At 46.2% G+C, this 18,310-nt stretch overlaps 2 protein-coding genes across 7 annotated transcripts in view; one reads left to right on the top strand and one right to left on the bottom strand.

Annotated features, from left to right (window-relative positions):
- The window catches only part of dgkh (diacylglycerol kinase, eta), a 44,253-nt gene extending 38,307 nt beyond the window's left edge, over positions 1–5,946 (bottom strand). For 4 of the 5 annotated variants that reach the window (XM_081713741.1, XM_035522229.2, XM_081713742.1 and 1 more), the window contains exons 1-2: positions 5,769–5,946; positions 4,209–4,370 (exon numbers count right to left, since the gene is read on the bottom strand). In XM_081713741.1, coding sequence (XP_081569867.1) covers positions 4,209–4,370; positions 5,769–5,819 — 213 coding nt within the window. In that variant the 5' untranslated portion in view covers positions 5,820–5,946. Of the gene's footprint in view, positions 1–4,208; positions 4,610–5,768 lie in introns of those variants that run through there. The other variant, XM_035522228.2, reaches the window with a different exon arrangement.
- A 1,004-nt stretch (positions 5,947–6,950) lies between these two features.
- vwa8 (von Willebrand factor A domain containing 8) overlaps positions 6,951–18,310 on the top strand; it is a 51,376-nt gene continuing 40,016 nt past the window's right edge. For both annotated transcript variants that reach the window (XM_035521793.2, XM_081713740.1), the window contains exons 1-14: positions 6,951–7,205; positions 8,120–8,197; positions 9,567–9,697; positions 9,842–9,952; positions 12,145–12,312; positions 12,398–12,562; positions 12,648–12,697; positions 12,792–12,900; positions 13,013–13,117; positions 13,495–13,626; positions 13,847–13,981; positions 14,197–14,274; positions 16,371–16,531; positions 16,618–16,731. In XM_035521793.2, coding sequence (XP_035377686.1) covers positions 7,070–7,205; positions 8,120–8,197; positions 9,567–9,697; positions 9,842–9,952; positions 12,145–12,312; positions 12,398–12,562; positions 12,648–12,697; positions 12,792–12,900; positions 13,013–13,117; positions 13,495–13,626; positions 13,847–13,981; positions 14,197–14,274; positions 16,371–16,531; positions 16,618–16,731 — 1,673 coding nt within the window. In that variant the 5' untranslated portion in view covers positions 6,951–7,069. The remainder of the gene's footprint in view (positions 7,206–8,119; positions 8,198–9,566; positions 9,698–9,841; positions 9,953–12,144; positions 12,313–12,397; positions 12,563–12,647; positions 12,698–12,791; positions 12,901–13,012; positions 13,118–13,494; positions 13,627–13,846; positions 13,982–14,196; positions 14,275–16,370; positions 16,532–16,617; positions 16,732–18,310) is intronic.

The following is an 18,310-nucleotide window of genomic DNA, read 5'->3' as shown; positions in this document are numbered from 1 at the left end:
GCCAGCAGGTTATTAGGGTTTGACAAGGTTAATCAACACATCAGACCAATCAGTAAAATGAAGTCATGTGATGCAGGAGATGCGTCAACCAGGACCAGTTAGGATGAAAATGGAAATGGCATACAGAAGGACAGATAGTACTGCTTTCAACCTGCTCCAAGAGCAATTTATTCTGTTATGCTTCTCTTAAACCTACCTGGTGAAAGAGCAGGAAACCACATCTGAATCAGGTCCCATGGCGCAATGTTCTGTACCTCACAACAACTCAGTAAAGGCACTTTGAAAGCAGGGGTTCAAACACCACTTCTCCTCCTCATTCCTTATTTCAATCAACAAAGATTATTTGTAAAATCCCCACCAAATATCAGCAAATGTAGCCCATAATATATCGGACCATGAATCATCTGTGCATTCTCACCAGGACAAAGAGAGCCACTTCTGATGAACCATACTTCTTCAACTGGCTCACGGACAACACACCAGATGCATTCAAATGTGACCAGTGACAGGCAGAGTATAAACGGAGTATGAGGTTGTACAGATGGTGTATATGTGCTCCATGCCTGTGGCAATTACACATCCAGGCCTACTATCTCATAAACAATGCATTCCATGCATTAGAGCTGGAAACACGGGGCCGAGTGACCAGTCTTTACTGAGCATGTCCTCCTAACTCAATGAGCACGCTCAGCAGATACAACTCAGGCTCCTGTCAGTGGATTTACCTGCTTTATCTGGGTACCTGGATCGCAACTCTCTGAGCCATTAGTTGCAATAAAACATATATTACACTTAATGGTCTCTTTTCTACCCTTCTTTGGTCATTTCAAAAAATGGTCCAGACAGACACAGGGGTGGAGGCCAAGTAAAGCTTGTGTGAGCTTCTCAACGTTATCACATATGGATCTTGTTGCGTTCATGCCATTTCTCTCCCCATGAATCATGTCATTTGTGATTAGTGGAACTGTGATGGCTGTGCAGTCCATTGTCCTTCTGCCATTACTGAACCTTAAACACAAAATCTACTCTGTGCACTTCCACTTCTAATTGGACTATCAAATTCTCCCAATCCAGGCATAATCACATCAGTGCAGATGAAGCAGGGGTACAATAGGGTAAACCTAGACTTTCAGTGCATTAACAGGGCAGAGGGTCAGTATTCATCAGACAATATAAAGACAGGAGCTCTTTGTGTAAGTAAATTTCACACAGTCCACGTTTACATCCCGTATTTTGAGGGGCACAAACTTTGTGCTTTTTGTTACTGTTCTTTTAAATATGCAAACGCAGTTTGGGCCGTGAGCGGATGTACCGTCACCCACGGTCTCGGCAGAGAGCGTCTGACCCAGATGAGCTGGCGGAAGGCAGGCACTCGTTGCCTACACAGCTGGTGTGTCTGGAACTTCATAGCAATAGAGGCATTAGCTCCGTGTCCTTGTATGTGAACAGGAGAAACCTTTCACAAACCCAGGAGTATCACTCACAAATCACCTCCTTTTGCCCCTCAGCTGGACTCAGGGCAGGTGAGGAGACAAGTACCAGTCACCAGTTCGGTGAGATGTTCAGTACTGGTATACTGCTAAATATTCTCCTGTACTACAGACAGATCTGTCCAAAAGCTAAACATGATCAAAAATCAGTGTAAAAGGACTGGACCCTAATGTCACAAGGTAAGTACAAATGTGTCTACAGACATCAGAAATATGCTGAATACATCTGAAATAAATCTTGAGATAATTCAAATGATCTTGACTCTACAAACTGATATTTCATCAAAACCTTAATGGCATAATGTCCATACTGTATGAAGTCTTTGTTGCCTTTGAGCCGACCTGTAAACTGACTGCACAAACACACTGACTGTTGCATGGGAAACCTACTGAATAAATGCTAAGAGGGGTGTTGCTACGGAAACTAAATCTACTAATCACAAAAAAAAACAAAACAAGAATGAAACAACTCTTCATTTGATTTGTTCTCACGTTCGATGCAAACTTTGGGGGTGTCTCTCTTCCCAGCGTAGCTACACTAAGGGCATGTGAGAGTGTTGGAAGATTCTTGCTCCTACACATTAGCCTGATGAACATATACCTGGTGGTTGCCATGGCATCAGCAAATCAGGGTAAAAAACTGTCACAGCACCCCTGCAGTAACAGATTCATAGCATCTACACAGCTGTGTTTGGGAGTGAGTGAGTGAGTGAGTGAGTGAGTGAGTGAGTGTGTGAGTGTGTGAGTAAGTGAGTGAGTCAGTGAGTGAGTGAGTGAGTGTGTGTGAGTGAGTCAGTGAGTGAGTGAGTGTGTGAGTGAGTGAGTGAGTGAGTGAGTCAGTGAGTGAGTGTGTGAGTGTGTGAGTAAGTGAGTGAGTCAGTGAGTGAGTGAGTGAGTGAGTCAGTGAGTGAGTGTGTGAGTGAGTGAGTGAGTCAGTAAGTGAGTGAGTGAGTGAGTGTGTGTGTCACTAGCCAAGGCAAAGGCAGGAAGCCACAGACAGACTCTGTGATTTGCCAAGTTGAGCAAACAGTGAGGTTGAGCAGCACTCTGAGGCTGGGAACTCCATTACCACTAATCTGCACACATCACAGGCCAGTGCGTGGTCCACCCAGCTCGAGAGGGGACCAGTTAAAACACAGCAGAACAGAGTAACTCCTCTCAGACGCTACACACCAGAAATTACACTCCATTACTGAACTGAATCATTGCCTTGTGAACACATACAAGCTTTCCCTCACCATTACACACACACACACACACACACACACACATTGCTGGTGCTTGTGTGCTTTTGTTTCCCACTGAGGATGCAGATGGCCTGATTCAGACATGCAGCACGGGCCAAGAGCGTTATCATCAGACCAAAGGAAGTCACTCTGTACAGCTCTCTCTGTTCACTAGACTTTAAAAGAGCCACTATACAACACAACGTAAATACAACTATAGTCTACAGTACAAGACGTGGTTAGAAGCATTGTAGTAATCAAACTGAGCATGTTCTTGGTCTTTCCAAAACCTCTGTGCTTGTCTGGAAATAATAATAATACCCTGCTAGCATAAAATAAAAGTCCCCACTTTAAACCCTTCTGATTGTACATTAACTGATATTAAAAAGAAACCTTATCAGATACCACATAAAGAGATACGCAGCATTCAGAAATCAGAGTACATGTCACATTCCCTTCATTTTAATCAGTAGAAAAACACCTAATTTTATAGTTCAGGCTTTACAAATAGTTAGATAATATGATATAATTCAAACCCAGCAATGTTAAGAGCTTAAGTGACAGTTCTGATGCTCTGTGGCATTCCCTGCTAACTCATTAAGGATTCTCTAATTACCCACCTGGTGTGATTTAAATTAATTTAATTAACATGTCAGAAGACCGGCCTTCCAAGCATCGATCTGTGATCTTAAACAGCAATCTCTATAAATCCTTAAACAATGTATCAGTGCAAGAGCGCAGCACTCAACTGCCGAGTGGAGGCAATCCTGCTCAGAGAAGCTGAACATAACACTGGTGGAACAGTTCAGCGCACATAATAACTTTACCTAAGGTGGCGGCCCGAGTGACTGCCAAACAGGATCCAGAAACAAAAAGAGTTCAATTTCCTCCATCGAATGTTGGTACTGGAACAACCAAAGGCGCTTTGGGAGTAATTATTTAGAAGTCTGTGTAAAACAGACAACACATTCCAGCATATGGACAAGAAGTGGTGAACTTTTCCCAGTTCTACCACACATACTTTTTTAAACCTCTAATGGCTTTAAGGCATGGTAAACAAATAGCCTATAACTACTATAGATGTTTGGTCAAGTTACAGAGTTATTCAAACAGTTTAGACTACCACAGAGACAACTGTCTAAAACTACATACTGCAAAATCTTCCATTTCAAAACGTGGCATATCAACAGGTTTGAAACATTTAAAAGCGAGAAGCCTCTGCATGCATATACAGTTCAGTGTTCAGTGGGTCGCCTGTATAAGTACGGGACTCTGGAAGAGAGAAGGCGAACACCACGTGTGTTTTTACTCTGTCAGATCTGTCCATGTGAAAAGGCTTGTAGCCTATTCCATGTGTTTGAATGATGAAATTACTGTCGTGTGTGGATATGCCAAATGCTGAATAAAGAATGACTGCGTATATAATCAATACAACTGTGAAGCATCATTAGGGGTGCTGGGATTACCGCCACGTTAGAGAACTTGCGCTTACCTTGCTGCGGATCTGCCCCGAGGTGGACACTTTTCTGATGAGCTTTTGCGGCCCTTCTTGCTCTCCGTCGCTGTCTGAGGACTCATCCGCTGGCGCTGATCCCCCAACGGCACCCATAACGTTGTGGTGGATCCCCGACGTGCTGGCGGACCCCTTGGGCTCCTGGCGTCGGGCAGAGGAGCCACACCATTGTGGGTTAGCCTGCTCATCCGCGCAACCACACACTCCCTTCCTTTCCGGGATGCGACATCTGGACAGTGGCTGAAAAGAGGCTCTTTTCGCCCTCATCGTCCTCTGTCCAATTGCGCGCTCCACGGCATTAACTCAGTCTGACACATCAGAATACACAGAATACAATCATGTCCAACCTGAGGACATTTTCCAAATGCAGTACCTCCCAGGGCAATTTAAGTCCCAGTTTGTGCCTCCATGGTGACAGACAGGCTGCAGGCTGCACAGGCACAGACATGCTTACAGGAGCAGGGAGAGACGTGGGCAGCAAACCCTAGCGGTGGTGCAGCACAGGCCAACTGGAAGTGCTGCGAAAGCTGCGACACATGCGTCTCCATCGCCCGTCTGTGCTAAACACAGCGTGGCCAGTCACACTTAAACCGGCAACATTCCGCACCAGCTCAGTGTTGAGCTTTCCAAATATGAGCAAACTAAGAAAAGTCTCATACGGGTTAATCACACAGATTTTATATAATAACGGGGTATAAATCATTGGTCTATGGTCTAGAGTGCTGACGTGACTTCCAGAAATAAGGATCTGAATAGACTCACTTGAACTTTGCCATATTGTACTCTAACGGGTCCGTCCTGCCTGTGTCGGGCTCTTCTACGACGTACAGGAGTACAGGAGTAGCCCACATCGTCTAAAAATACTGCTCACTTTTCAGGAAAAAAGCCTACATCTTTAAAGTAGTTGATTCTCTTCACTTTGTAGAGCAAATTAGGAAAATCTGTTTTAGATTTTTCAGTTTTGTTTCCTAACACTTGCTGTGTCGAATTGTTGGTAACCAACTGGCCATGAAGCAATATTTGTATTTCCTTTGTTTATTTCTTTAGCTTTCTTTATTATCTCATATAGCTGTTTGCAAAATCAATTATTATTTCATTTCGATGTGAGACAGCGCCAGAACTGTGTTGCTATTATTAAATTACTGAAATACTGAACGTGCTTTATTGCGTTTTCCGTCATGTTTTCCACAGTCCCGTGTGCCAGGTTCAGCCTGCACGCCTGCTCCACAGCCAGAGCGCAGCGATCATGTCAGGATGCTTAGACGCAAAAATCCTGCACTAGAAACGTCTAAACCTGAAGGACAGACTCCTTCTTCCCGGGACCGCTGCCCTGCACATTCACCACAAGCTCAAAAAGACAGGAAAAGCTTGTCCGTTTCGTCGCGACTCCACAGCTCTCAGCGTGCTGTTAGAAGTCGACAGTGTTTTTACTCCATCATAAGATATTCTACGCGCACAGTCCAACACCTGCAGGTCTGCAGCAGTTAATAAATAAACGCCTTTAATCATTCTCCGACTAGGAAATGCGAATCCACTCACCAGTTCTTCCCAGGCTGGGCTGCGCGTATACTGGTATTCATCTCCCATCATAACCGCTGGTGTCCTGCTCAGACGCGTGCGGTAGCGCGTGTGCTACAAGCCCTGTGCTCGTGTGGTATCCGGCGGGGTTGGTGAGCTGCCTGCTGCTCCGTCTCTGCTCCGCGACACTGCTCGTCTCCCTCCTCCTCTGCCGGGGTCTTCCGAGGCTGCGCCTCCTTCACGTGATAAATGTCAAGGCTCAGGAGCGCCATGATGTCACGGATCCCAGACCAGCCTCTCCACTCCTCGTAGATGTGGGTTAGTTTCGCTCCAAACAACACTCGTGCAGTAATTACTCCGTTAATCTGAGATAAACAGACGAGACACTGAGCAGTGCAAGGGAAGAGCTGACTCCGTAATTACTGTGCCATTAGAGCATCGATGTGGTTTTTAGCAGCTAAAATCACCGTAAATGTTTCGGTCTATAAGGGTTTGGAGAGAACACACGGTAATTACATCATCGTGAAAAAACGATAAGGAAACCAAATAAACACTTGATAAAAGATTAAGTTTTATTTTATCCATTGCACGTAATCTCGATGTAAGGAAAATGTGACCGTTTAGACTAAAATAATAATAGCCATAACTATAGGTCTACATTAACAAGCTGCAAGGGTTACCTTAACTCACTAACCCCATCTAGCCAAGTATTTATTGCAACAATTCTATATCAGTTCCTTAATTGGTTTATTAAAGATCAATAACGTCGCTCCTCCGTCACCATCGCTTCTGTCAACTCAAAACTATAAACCACTAAGGAGACTGGAACAATTACGCCGACCAGACGTTATAACACGACATGACTCTTTATTTATTACCTTAGTTTCTGTAAATATATGCTTCGGGGAAACAAACGTTGAAGCTCCATATAGTGATATCTTCGACATGCCTAGAAAACGTGCAAAACACATCTAGCGTTTAAACACTCAAATGTAGACTATTGCTCTTCCCAAAGGTCTGATTTGAGTGTTTAACGATATAGTGATCGATATAGTTGTAAAGATTCAATAATAAAGGTTTATGTCAATTTCTGATTGTTGACCAGTGTCTTAGATGTACGATTATCGTTATGCCCAATGCCATTCTCTTGGAACCAGATATAGAGAGTGTCGCGTTCCATACGGAGGGATAATGCGGCGGACGAGTTCTGTTCTTCAGCTTTTCCCCTCCGATACGCAGCTGATGGCGGCATTCAGGGAGCTGTGATGAACGAGTGTTAATAAACCGCGTATTTACCATTCGACCCAAATACAAAAATCGACATGTATTCGCGTATGTTGATTAGAGGTACAGCTGCCGCTGTGGCTGCGAGAAGAATTCGTTATATTGTGGGACCTGTTATGTCAAAGGGTTTGAAGTGCGGAGGGCTTGAGGTCAAACACCTAAACAGCTCTACAGGTAACGGTCCTCCTCTCAGACCTCAGAGATCAGATACCTAAACACCTCTACAGGTAACGGTCCTCCTCTCAGACCTCAGAGATCAGATACCTAAACACCTCTACAGGTAACGGTACTCCTCTCAGACCTCAGAGATCAGATACCTAAACACCTCTACAGGTAACGGTCCTCCTCTCAGACCTCAGAGATCAGATACCTAAACACCTCTACAGGTAACGGTCCTCCTCTCAGACCTCAGGGATCAGATACCTAAACACCTCTACAGGTAACGGTACTCCTCTCAGACCTCAGAGATCAGACACTTCAACACTTCTTCAGTGGGGAAGGCCAGGGCAGTGGTGCTCAATGCTTTAGGTAGTTCTGCTAGTAGTCAGAAGGTTGCTGGTTCAAGCTCCACCACTGCCAAGTTGCCACTGTTGGGCCCCTGAGTAAGACCCTTAACCCTCAATTGCTCAAGTTGTACTCGGCCATAATTGTAAGTCGCTTTGGATAAAAGTGTCAGCTAAATGCTGTAAATGTAAATGGTTGTTATATATATATGGTCATTATTATATATATATATATGTGTATATATATATATATATATATATATATATATATATATATATATATACCTAAACACTTCTCCAGGTAATGGTACCCCTCTCAGACCTCACTCACACAGCCTGAAACTATATTCTACATGCTCTGTTTATTGCGTCTTGGGTCAAACTGTTGTCCTTAGACTACATTCTCAAGTCATTCATAGCCATGTTAGCTGACCTATGACGAAATAGCTAGATTGCTGATCGAACAGCAAAAACACTGTTTAGTGTTTTACTTGTGCACAAAATACAAAAATACATTGCAGGTTATAGTAGAATATGATAAAGGTTTCTATATGCTGTTTAATTTGACCCTTCCTTGATTGACAGGTGACACTGTGACGATAGGAGACATCAAGTACCAGCTCAAGACTCCCAAGAACCCTGAGCTTGTTCCAGTAAATCACAGTATGTGTTATGCTGAATGTCAATCACCACCCATAAATTCTTCCTCTAAAACATTTAGCAACATCTCACATGAAATCAGTAGTTTGTTATAGGTTCAAATATTAACAATTCAGAATTAAGATGAATTAATGTTAAATAAATAATGTTGCTGGTAGGCCTTTTTGGGGCATACATTTCTTGCAAGGTTCTGTTTAAAGTGGCATTGCAGGTTCATGGCAGGTAGCTAAATAGGATTGTAAGAACAAAAATGTTAATTGCCAATATCATATATCAAAGCAGGTAGACTCTAGCCTTCAGACTCTAGATCCCAGGAGTTGGGTGTATGGCATGGTTTGTGATTAATTTTAGTAATTTTAGTTGCTGTCATATCTATAGTAAGCATATATAGGCTACACATCTCATTTAAATAAAGCTATTAAATGATCTGGAACCTCATATCTGCATATGGCTTGATTGTTACATTTAATGCAGTTTTATATGTCACAACTATTAAAGTAAGTGCTGCATGTCATCTGTGCATGTTTACTGTGGTTTAACTGTTTACTATAGACGCCCTTTTCTTATAGGATGTGACATGTCACTCAGATGCAGTAAACTATCATGGTATTACTGTTTCTGTGTATTTTATTCACTGTTATTTTATACCTTTAAGAGTTTAGCTGTGTTCAACATGGATTCCACATTCATCTATTCTATTTTTCTTATTTTGAATGTCAAGGTGAGAAACAATCCCAAAGAAAATTAATTCAAGATTAAAAACAAGCTGTGTACCAAAACTAACCTAAAAGCGAATACTTTGGAGGGAGAAGTATAAAATAGGCACTGTTGTATTCCAGTGTATTACTTTAGGATCCATGTGCCAAAAATGTATTTAGGAAAAGAAACAGGTACTCCCCCACCCGTTTAATGAGTGGAGCTGTGTGGCCTGTGACGCATCACTCACTGTCTCTTCATAAGAAGTAAAAGTACGTCATTTAGCTACAAACCACACTGAACACATCTAATATGCAGCATTAAAGCCTCATACAATGCTTCATTGTCATACAAAGAAAACTAACCTTTCACTAATGCCAACCCTAGCCTATTAATTACTTTTGACAGATTGCTTAATTATACCACAATAAATTCTGCGTCACAATTTAAAGATTCTGTCCTAGTGTCGCATATCTCACCATAAAACAGACTTGAACAAGCTTTTGGTTCCGCAATTTTTATATAGATACTACTAAAGGTTTAGTGTGCTTCTTCCTATATAACTTAAAAACGAGGTTCTATTCCACTTGTAGGACAGTTGGTTGACCGTGGTGGTTTGTGTTTTGGTGGCGCTGTGGTCGGTTGACTGCGGCCGTCTGTGGCGTGTCTCCTGCAGCGTCCGAGTCCCTCCCACAGGCAGTAGCACAGCACCTTCGCTGGATCATGCAGAAGGACCTGCTTGGCCAGGATGTGTTTCTCATCGGCCCCCCTGGGCCCCTGCGCCGCTCGGTTGCCATGCAGTATCTGGTAATGCTAACATAGCTCGCACTTTTCCTCCCTCCCTTTGCCCACCCTGATCTTCACAGTGAGTTTGTACCATTTCATTGTTTTCCGAGGTTGATTCAAATGCAGATTTTGTTGGACTAAGTGCTTGTGGATCCTTGACTGTAGGAGCTGACCAAGCGGGAGGTGGAGTACGTGGCCCTGTCCAGAGACACAACCGAGAGTGACCTCAAACAGCGCAGGGAGATCCGCTCCGGCACCGCCTTCTACATAGACCAGGCAGGTAGCAGGATGGAGCGGCCTGCTTCGTCTGGGCTCACGCTTTCAGCAAGCCATGATGCTTTGTGTCCAGGATAGTACATGAAGCTTCTGTCCTGTATGGTGTGAGGCTGGCACATGCAGTATACCAAAATAAGACATGATCAGGCTCCCGGAGACCAGGCCAACACGGAGACCTGCCTCTGTTATGTCTGTCATGCTGTTTTGGATCTAGTTCCAGGAATTGGTGCCTTAACATGTGTTTAACCAGAGTGCCTTTGCTTAGGAATGTGGACAGTGGTTTTTAGTAAAATACATATGAATTTCAAAAGAATAACGTGGATAAAGTCACTTCACTTAGTGGAATGCTGGTTTTCTAGACCCGAGTCCCAGTGCTCCCATTAAAGTCATTTGCATTTTTTTCTGTCAGTTCCCATGATTTCTTAGCAATATATGACCTTTTATCTCTTTAACTGACAGTGTACAAGCGTCATTTATAGGCTTTAAGGTTTATTCTATAGTGCATTACAGCAAACAAAGACGAATGCTAAATAGATTAGAAATAGAGATAAATTCTTTCTAGTATATATTTGTCATTGAAATCCAAAGTGTTCAGGTACTGAAATGCTGTTGTTTGTTATTCTTCCAGCTGATAAGTGTTGTTGGTTAGTCTTGTTTCAGGAGATGGACCCACTCCCATGTCTTTGAGATTAACATGGAGAATGATTTCATGGTTAATTGATTGCCTCATCGTCTTATGTCTTAATTAAGAATAGCAAGCAGGCATTGCACCGTAAATAGCATGACTTGATGTCCTGTTCTCCTGGACATCACCCCCCATACAGTGGGTGAGCAGTGCCGCGTAGCAGCGCACAGAACAGGGAGTTTGTGTGGTGCGCGTGTGTGGATCTGTGTGAAGACAGGAGGGAGGGACAGTGGGTGGAGTGTTAAATGGAGCGTCTTGCTGCTCTCAGGGGCTCTGTGCTCTTTTTCAGACCCACATACCGAGCTGGGTATAAAAATGCCTGATGGTAGACGACTTGTGCACAAACAGAAAATATTTCACACTGATGGTCTTAAATATTTCAAAAACTGTTTCATTGCATAACAAGTTAAGGCTTTGTGTACTTTCTCCTGAAATAGCTCACTTTCCAGGCAAGTGTTCTGTAGAACCAGTGAACCTGCACGCTGACCTGAGCTGTGTTTAGTGGAACAGAAAGGTCATTTGAAGTACGATTGTGTGATGTCATTGCAAAGTGACCCTCAAAACAAACAGCGAGGTATTTTGTTGTAGTGCTGACCTCTGAGCATAACTCTTAGTAACGTCCCCTGCACTCCGCTAGGTTCCGAAGGAAAAATGTCTTGGATTTTGATGGCAGTGAGGTTGCTGTGTAAAACCCCTGCAGAGCCCAGGAGCCGCGATACGAGGGGTGTGTTCACCACGGGACGTCGTGTGGCCAGCTCGCACTTCATCCAGAAGCAAAACGGGGCAGTTCTAGGAAGCGTGGTTTGTGATGAGATCACTTTTCCCACCTCAGCCTGCTGTCTTCTGCTGATGCTGCGGCCCAAAGTGACACGCGACTCGAGCGTGTGGGGAGTGGGGTGATTGAGGGGCATCGGCCAGCGTGTGTCCCTGCTCTCAGACCTGTTAACACACCTCCTGCCTACCAGCTGTTTCCAGGCATTGTGGGATTAGAGCGTTTATGACAGAGATGGACCCACCCTTAAATCTGCAGCATCTGGCTGTACTTTTACAGGCTGTATTTCCACACAATCAGCCTTATATTTACACGCTTACCTAATTATAAGGCAACTTGTTTTGTGGTCACTGGAGTAGCCGAGAACTTCCTGCCTTTGACGTCAGCGCTGTTGAATTCGTGCACACACACGGTTGAATCTTCATAAGAGATCTGAATATTCTGCCTGTGTTTAGTCACACGAGAAAAGATCGCCTCATCCGACATACAGCTAAGATGTTTTGGCCTGCGGGTGAATTAGCTTAAACACTAATGTGGTAATAGGAGTTACCTGCCAGATTAAAGTGCATTATTTTACTGAATCATGGAGAGCTGTGGAGATGTTTGGTGCGATCATCTTACGTTGAACGGCATGACCCTGCCTACACCAGTGTGTTCCAGTCTGCGGGACAGAAAAGCTTAAAGCGACTGCAGGATATCGTATGTAAAGACGAGGCCTTTATGTCCCGCGTGCAGTGTGCGGTGCGTGCGGCGACGGAGGGCCGCATCCTGGTCCTGGAGGGTCTGGAGAAAGCCGAGCGCAACGTCCTGCCCGTGCTGAACAACCTGCTGGAGAACCGCGAGATGCAGCTGGAGGACGGGCGCTTCCTCGTGTCTGCCCAGCGTTACGACGCGCTGCTGCAGGTGAGGCCCCGCCCCCGCACGGCCCCAGCCCTGTACCGCGCCCCCGCTGTTTGCCATGCTTTCATCCGCACCGTGTGCCTTGCAGGAGCATGCCAAAGAGGAGCTGGACGCGTGGAAGATCGTCCGCGTGAGTGAGGATTTCCGCGTCATTGCGCTGGGGCTGCCTGTCCCGCGCTATAAAGGCAACCCTCTGGACCCACCCCTGCGCTCCCGGTTCCAGGCCAGAGATGTCTACTACCTGCCCTTCAAGGTGTGTGACTCACTAATGCTTCTGTTACACTGACTTTCGCAATTCCCACGTTCCCTTGATTTGTTTATTTATTTATTTTTATCAGGACCACCTTGATCTTCTGTACCAAGCCGGACCACGTGTGCCAGCTGAAAGGTGCGGCAGAATTTCACGTAAGCTCTGATTTTTGCTTAGTCCGATGGTATAAAGAAAAGATCAATAAAATGGGCTGGGCCTTCTTACCTTTCAGAGTTTCTCAGCTCTTGTCGTGTGCTACGACTCTCTGCTCTCAAGAATCCGCCAGCCTGGGCCTTCCTGATTTCCCTGTGGACAGTTTGTCAGCTGCCGTCCAAGTGCTGGTACGTCAGATGTGCACCAAAGCTGCTGTTCCAATAGAAATGAAGAAATTAAGTCAGATATACAAACGGAGCCTGTTAAAGAGCGTCTGTGGTGGTGCTCTCTGGCTTGTAGGACCTTTTCCCCATGGTCTCCACTCAGCAGCTCATCCTGAGATTGTACCCCTACCAGACCATGCTGGGCACGGAAGGCCGTACTGCTGTGGAGGGTGTGCTCCGTGTAAGTCTCTCTCTCTCTCTCTCTCTCTCTCTCTCTCTCTCCCCCTCTATCTCCCTCTCTCTCTCTCTCCCTCTCTCTCTCTTTCTCTCTCTCTCTCAGGCCACACTACCGCCTGGTTTGTTCTTGTTTCAGTTTATGTGGCTATCAGAAACAGTAACAGCAGACAGCAGCACAGTAGCAAATAAACCACATTAAGACTCCCACACCATACAGCTGATTGAAAGTCATGTCCTGTTGTTGGAAGATTCCTAGTTCTAACCTTGACGGTGTCCGGCTCTCTGGGTGGGGAGGAGTCCCACTCCCAAGCTCAGTGCCGGAGCGACGACGGCTAGTTCTAACCAGCTCCTGCACTCTTTGTCTTTCCTGCATGCCTGCAGCGCTTTGAGCTGCTGGATGGGACTAGGCAGGCGTCTCCGCAGGCTGTGGTGTGTGTGGAGCAGGGGCAGGGTGTGATCCCGGGAAAGGCAGCAGTCACCCTCGGGATTGCTGACACAACCGTCACCATCCAGGTCAGGAGGCAGGTTGGGCCTGTGTGTGCACTCTTCATGATTAGAGAGCACAGAGAGGTGAACCTCTGCTCCGTCACTGCTCACGAGTGTCACCTGTGTGTGTGGAGACCACGATTCCTCCTCTGTCTGTCACACAGCCAGTTAGGCAGGTCCAGATTCAGGAGGAGGTCGGGTTCCAGCTTTTTGTCTCCCTGATGGAAATGCTGCTTCCCCACTGCAGGTTCCCGCGGGACAGCGAGCGCCTCGTCCGGCCAACGCGAGCGCCACCTTCATCAGCACCCCTTCACACGCCCGCATGCTCGCCGAGATGATGCAATCTCACCTCGTCAAGGACATTTGCCTCATTGGGCCCAAGGTGAGCATGCAGCTAGCAAGCCTAGCTAGAAGTGTGACATGGGTTCAAATGTAAGAACAAGACAGGGGAGTTCCCTAGCTGCCTGTGAAGGCGAGGATAACCCTGGTCCTCTGTGCCATACACAGTGCGTTTCCTACTCACACGGGTCTGAAACATCCAGTTGTAGTATAAACAGCAAGTTTAGACAAAAATGTTGCTTTCTTGTGTCTTTACAGGGCTGTGGCAAATCGGCAATTGCCAGAGAGTTTGCTGAGATTCTGGGCTACAGCACTGAACCCATCATGCTCTATCAGGTCTGTGGAAAATGTTTTGCTAACATTTAAAAGACTCTCATGAGTTACTGGGGGATTTTTCAGACACCTACAGGAGGATAACATACCAGACATGTCTGCTAGACAGTGTCCCTTCTGTTCACGCAGCTGGTATGTATAGCCTGTAATCCTCCATGCTTTCTGCTGGATGCTTGTGTTGTTGGCACACGGGCCTGTTTACAGAGGCATGTCTGTATATGCCTCAGTACAGCCCTGCCAGAGGTTATGCACTCTGAGGTCATCCAGTGCTCTCCACCAATCGAGTAGGAGGAAGGACAGAGGTCCACCTCCGATTGGTTGATTTTGAATTTTTTGTCATTCTCACAGATTCACACAGGAGGTTTCAGAGAAAAACGGACATTTTGAGAAATGGAAACCTCCTTAAATAGCCATCTTCATCTTCATCAGATCAGAGTCTGTTCTGTTTTAGTCTCAGAATCGTGTGCAGTTCATAATTCCAGCCTTCTGCAGTCAGAGCTGTTGCCTCACTACATGTCGTTATAATACTGTTTTTCTCCCGGAAAAGATTTTAGACAATTAAAAACGATGGTGTGTCACGGATACAGCTTAGTCCTAAGACAAAAACAACTTTTGAAACTCAGATTTCTATTCCTTAAGGCTTGTGTGAAACGCTATTTAAACTCTTCTCTAAATGGTGTGAAGTCTGTTTGGGTATTTTACTACCCTGTTATTATTATTGTTTGTTACATTTGTATAACGCCTCGAGCTCAGGGACACCTTAAAGACAGATGTCAGCTTTTACAAAAACTCACATGCAGGACATTTTAGAGTACCTGACCTCCATGTTTTTGGACTGTGGGACAAAACTGGAGACCCCAGAGGAAACCCACAGAGAACATGGAAGCCCCACCCAGATAAGGACTGGAACCCAAGACCCCACACACACTCACGCTCAGAACCACCCGACCCCACACACACTCACGCTCAGAACCACCTGACCCCACACACACTCACGCTCAGAACCACCCGACCCCACACACTCACGCTCAGAACCACACCCTCTCATAGGCTCTAAGTGAAGGTGCCGTGAGCATGCTGTAGTTATTAAGGCACTCTCATGTTTTGAATTCCTTCAAACAAACAAACCCTGAGGAGTCACTTCAACTGTAGCTTAAACACCACTGCTGCAGGTAGTGTGTGTGCATGTGTATGTCTGTGTATGCCTGTGCAGTGTGTGTGTGTGTGTGTGTGTGTGTGTGTGTGTGTGTGCGTCCGTGTGTGTGTGTGTGTCTGTATGAGTGTTTGATTGTGTGTGTGCGTGCGGTGGTGTGTGTGCGTTTGCGGTGGTGTGTGTATGAGTGCATGCGTGTGTGGTTTTGTGCGTGTGTGGTTTTGTGCGTGTGTGTGTGTGTGTGTGTGTGTGTGTGTGTGTGTGTGTGTGTGTGTGTGTGTGTGCGGTGGTGTGTGTGCGTTTGCGGTGGTGTGTGTATGAGTGCATGCTTGTGTGGTTTTGTGTGTGTGTGCGTGTATATGTGTGTGTGCGCATGCGCAACTTACTCTGTAAGCCTCGGAATGCCAGGAATGTGTCGGCTCAGTCTGAAGCAGGCGGGAAAAGGAAGCGGCCTGTGCATCACGCTGTGGCTAATTTTAGCCACTGCGGGTCAAGGGTCCCTGTATCTGGGGAAAAATTGTATTTGGGGGTATAATTCTTGGTGTCTAACCTCCACAGAGGCCTGGTCATCCTAATGACCGTGCTAGAGAACATCCCCCTCCCTCCAGTCCAGGGTCACACGGCCTTACTGGCCTCCTGGGGCCTGCGTCAGTGTTTCCCTGGGAGGTGACTTGCTGGAGTGGATGGGAGAGGAGGGCTTGTGTATAGTGCTTATATTCCACGTGTGTGGCATTTCACCTCAATCAGTAGTAGTAGTCTGGCCCTGTTTTAAGTCTTAACAAATGAAACTAAGAGGTCTCACTGCAGTGTTTCCAACGTGCTGGTACTGCACGGCTGGTGTCATTCTCGCCCTGTGATGTGATACGACCCATAGGGCACAAAGTGACCGCCCTGAGACTCTTCACCCTCATCTAACGCTTCTTGTGTGTGTGTGTGTGTGTTGTAGGATATGACAGCACGGGACCTGCTCCAGCAAAGGTACACTCTGCCTAACGGTGACACGGCGTGGAGGCCGGCCCCGCTAGTCAGCGCGGCGCGGGAGGGCAAGCTGGCGGTGTTGGACGGCATCCACCGGGTCAACCTGGGCACCCTCGCTGTACTGTCCAGGCAAGAGCCGGACCCTGGCGCGCACGCCTTGGCCAAGCCCCGCCATGCCTGCCTGCGTGGCTGAAGCAAAGGTCCTCTCTCCACAGGCTGCTTCACGAGAGAGAGCTGACCCTGTACGACGGCTCTCGGCTGCTGAGGTGGGACCGCTACCGGGCCGTTAAAGAGGAGCTCCACCTGACGGACCAGCAGCTCCAGGACAGGTCAGCCTCTCGCCTGTCTCCTGCACCTTACAGCGTCGCTGCTGGCAAAAAGGAGTTACACAGTAATGGCAGTCAGTAGAAACATGGTAAAACACATATGTGTCACACTCACTGACACTGGATCCAAATATCCACTACTGCTCAGCTGTCTGGTGTTTGACATCGGCAGCCACGTTAGTACGTTCACCCAACGCATTAATATTTGTAGTATGCCACTGTGTTATAGACATCAAGACTCGTATAGAGATTTTTTTTTTTCTTTTTCCAATTTTAACCACAAAAAGGACTTATAGGACTTAACCAAATAAGTCCAAAACTTATTTGGAACCAAATAAGGAGTTAGTCCCAAATAGTCCCTAAAGTACACATGTAAGTCTGACTGTGAAGTACACAGACTGTAAAACAGTGACAGTCACAGACACTATAGTGTAATGTTGCTCCCAGTGGAAACACCACCACGATTACGTCAGGGCGTTGCGTGAGCAGACCAGGATGTGTGTGTGTGTGTGTGTGTGTGTGTCTCAGTATGGAAGCGAGCACTATTTGACACAAATCTGATCGAGAGACACTAGATTTGTCCTTCATTTACTTACAGTCCTAAAAATGAATCAGAAGCTCATTTAGCTTCCCAGGCACACTCTGTGATGACGTACGATGAAGAGTTGGCCTCTACCTCACTACACGCACGGGTCAAATCAGACGGTGAAGGGTTCTCTGTTCCCAACCAGTCGGTCCATGTGTGTCACAGTGGGTGCTTTTGTGGGCAGTGACTCGTGTGTTGCTGACAGTTCAGTGCTGAAAGGACACAGTCACGTCTGATGTGTTCATGACCTCCGGCTGACATGAGCCCTGTGAAGAGTCGTCGGCGTGGACCTTAACAGCGGCCCTCTCTCAGGCAGGGTGACTGGGCTCAGTGAGACACGTGACAAAGCGACAGTAACAGGACACCAATCAGCCAAGCTTGGCTGAGAAGGCGACATCGGCTGTTTGTTTTGGTCTGTCCTCACTTGCCTTCAGCTGGGGAATTTAAAAATCGCTCAGAGACGTTATGGCTTAGCACTCTGTTTCTACGGCGCGCCGGCCTTTGGCGTTGAATTTAATTAGGGGAAGTGCCTCTGTTGAAATACTTTAATATCTGCGCTCTCGTTATGTGGTGGACTAAGACACAGTGGGGCGGTTCATGACCTCATTGCGGACTCGACTATGGTACCACGACAAAGGCAGACCTGCTTACTCCGCTGGCAGGCTTATGATTACATTTTCATTATTTTCATCTTTTTTTCAGTCTTTTTACACCTCACTAACTCCCAGCTGATGTTTTGTGGCCTGATTTAAAAATGGAAAAGATGCACCACAACAAAACAATCTAACAGCATTTATTTGATCTTTCTTCTGGACATTTGGTGGGTCTGACCATGTTGGTGCCAGTCCTGCTGGTCCTGTCTCTTCCTGGCTTTCCAGCCAATGTTCCAGACACACACATACACATACACACACACACACACACACACGCGTGCGCGTGCTCACACACACGCACTTCTCACCTTCCAGCCCTGTTAATGAATGAGCCCTCCATGCT

The sequence above is a fragment of the Electrophorus electricus genome, chromosome 4, assembly GCF_041902795.1.
Source record: "Electrophorus electricus isolate QZ-2024a chromosome 4, ASM4190279v1, whole genome shotgun sequence".
Lineage (NCBI taxonomy): Eukaryota > Metazoa > Chordata > Actinopteri > Gymnotiformes > Gymnotidae > Electrophorus > Electrophorus electricus.
This window is presented reverse-complemented; position numbering and strand designations above follow the sequence as displayed.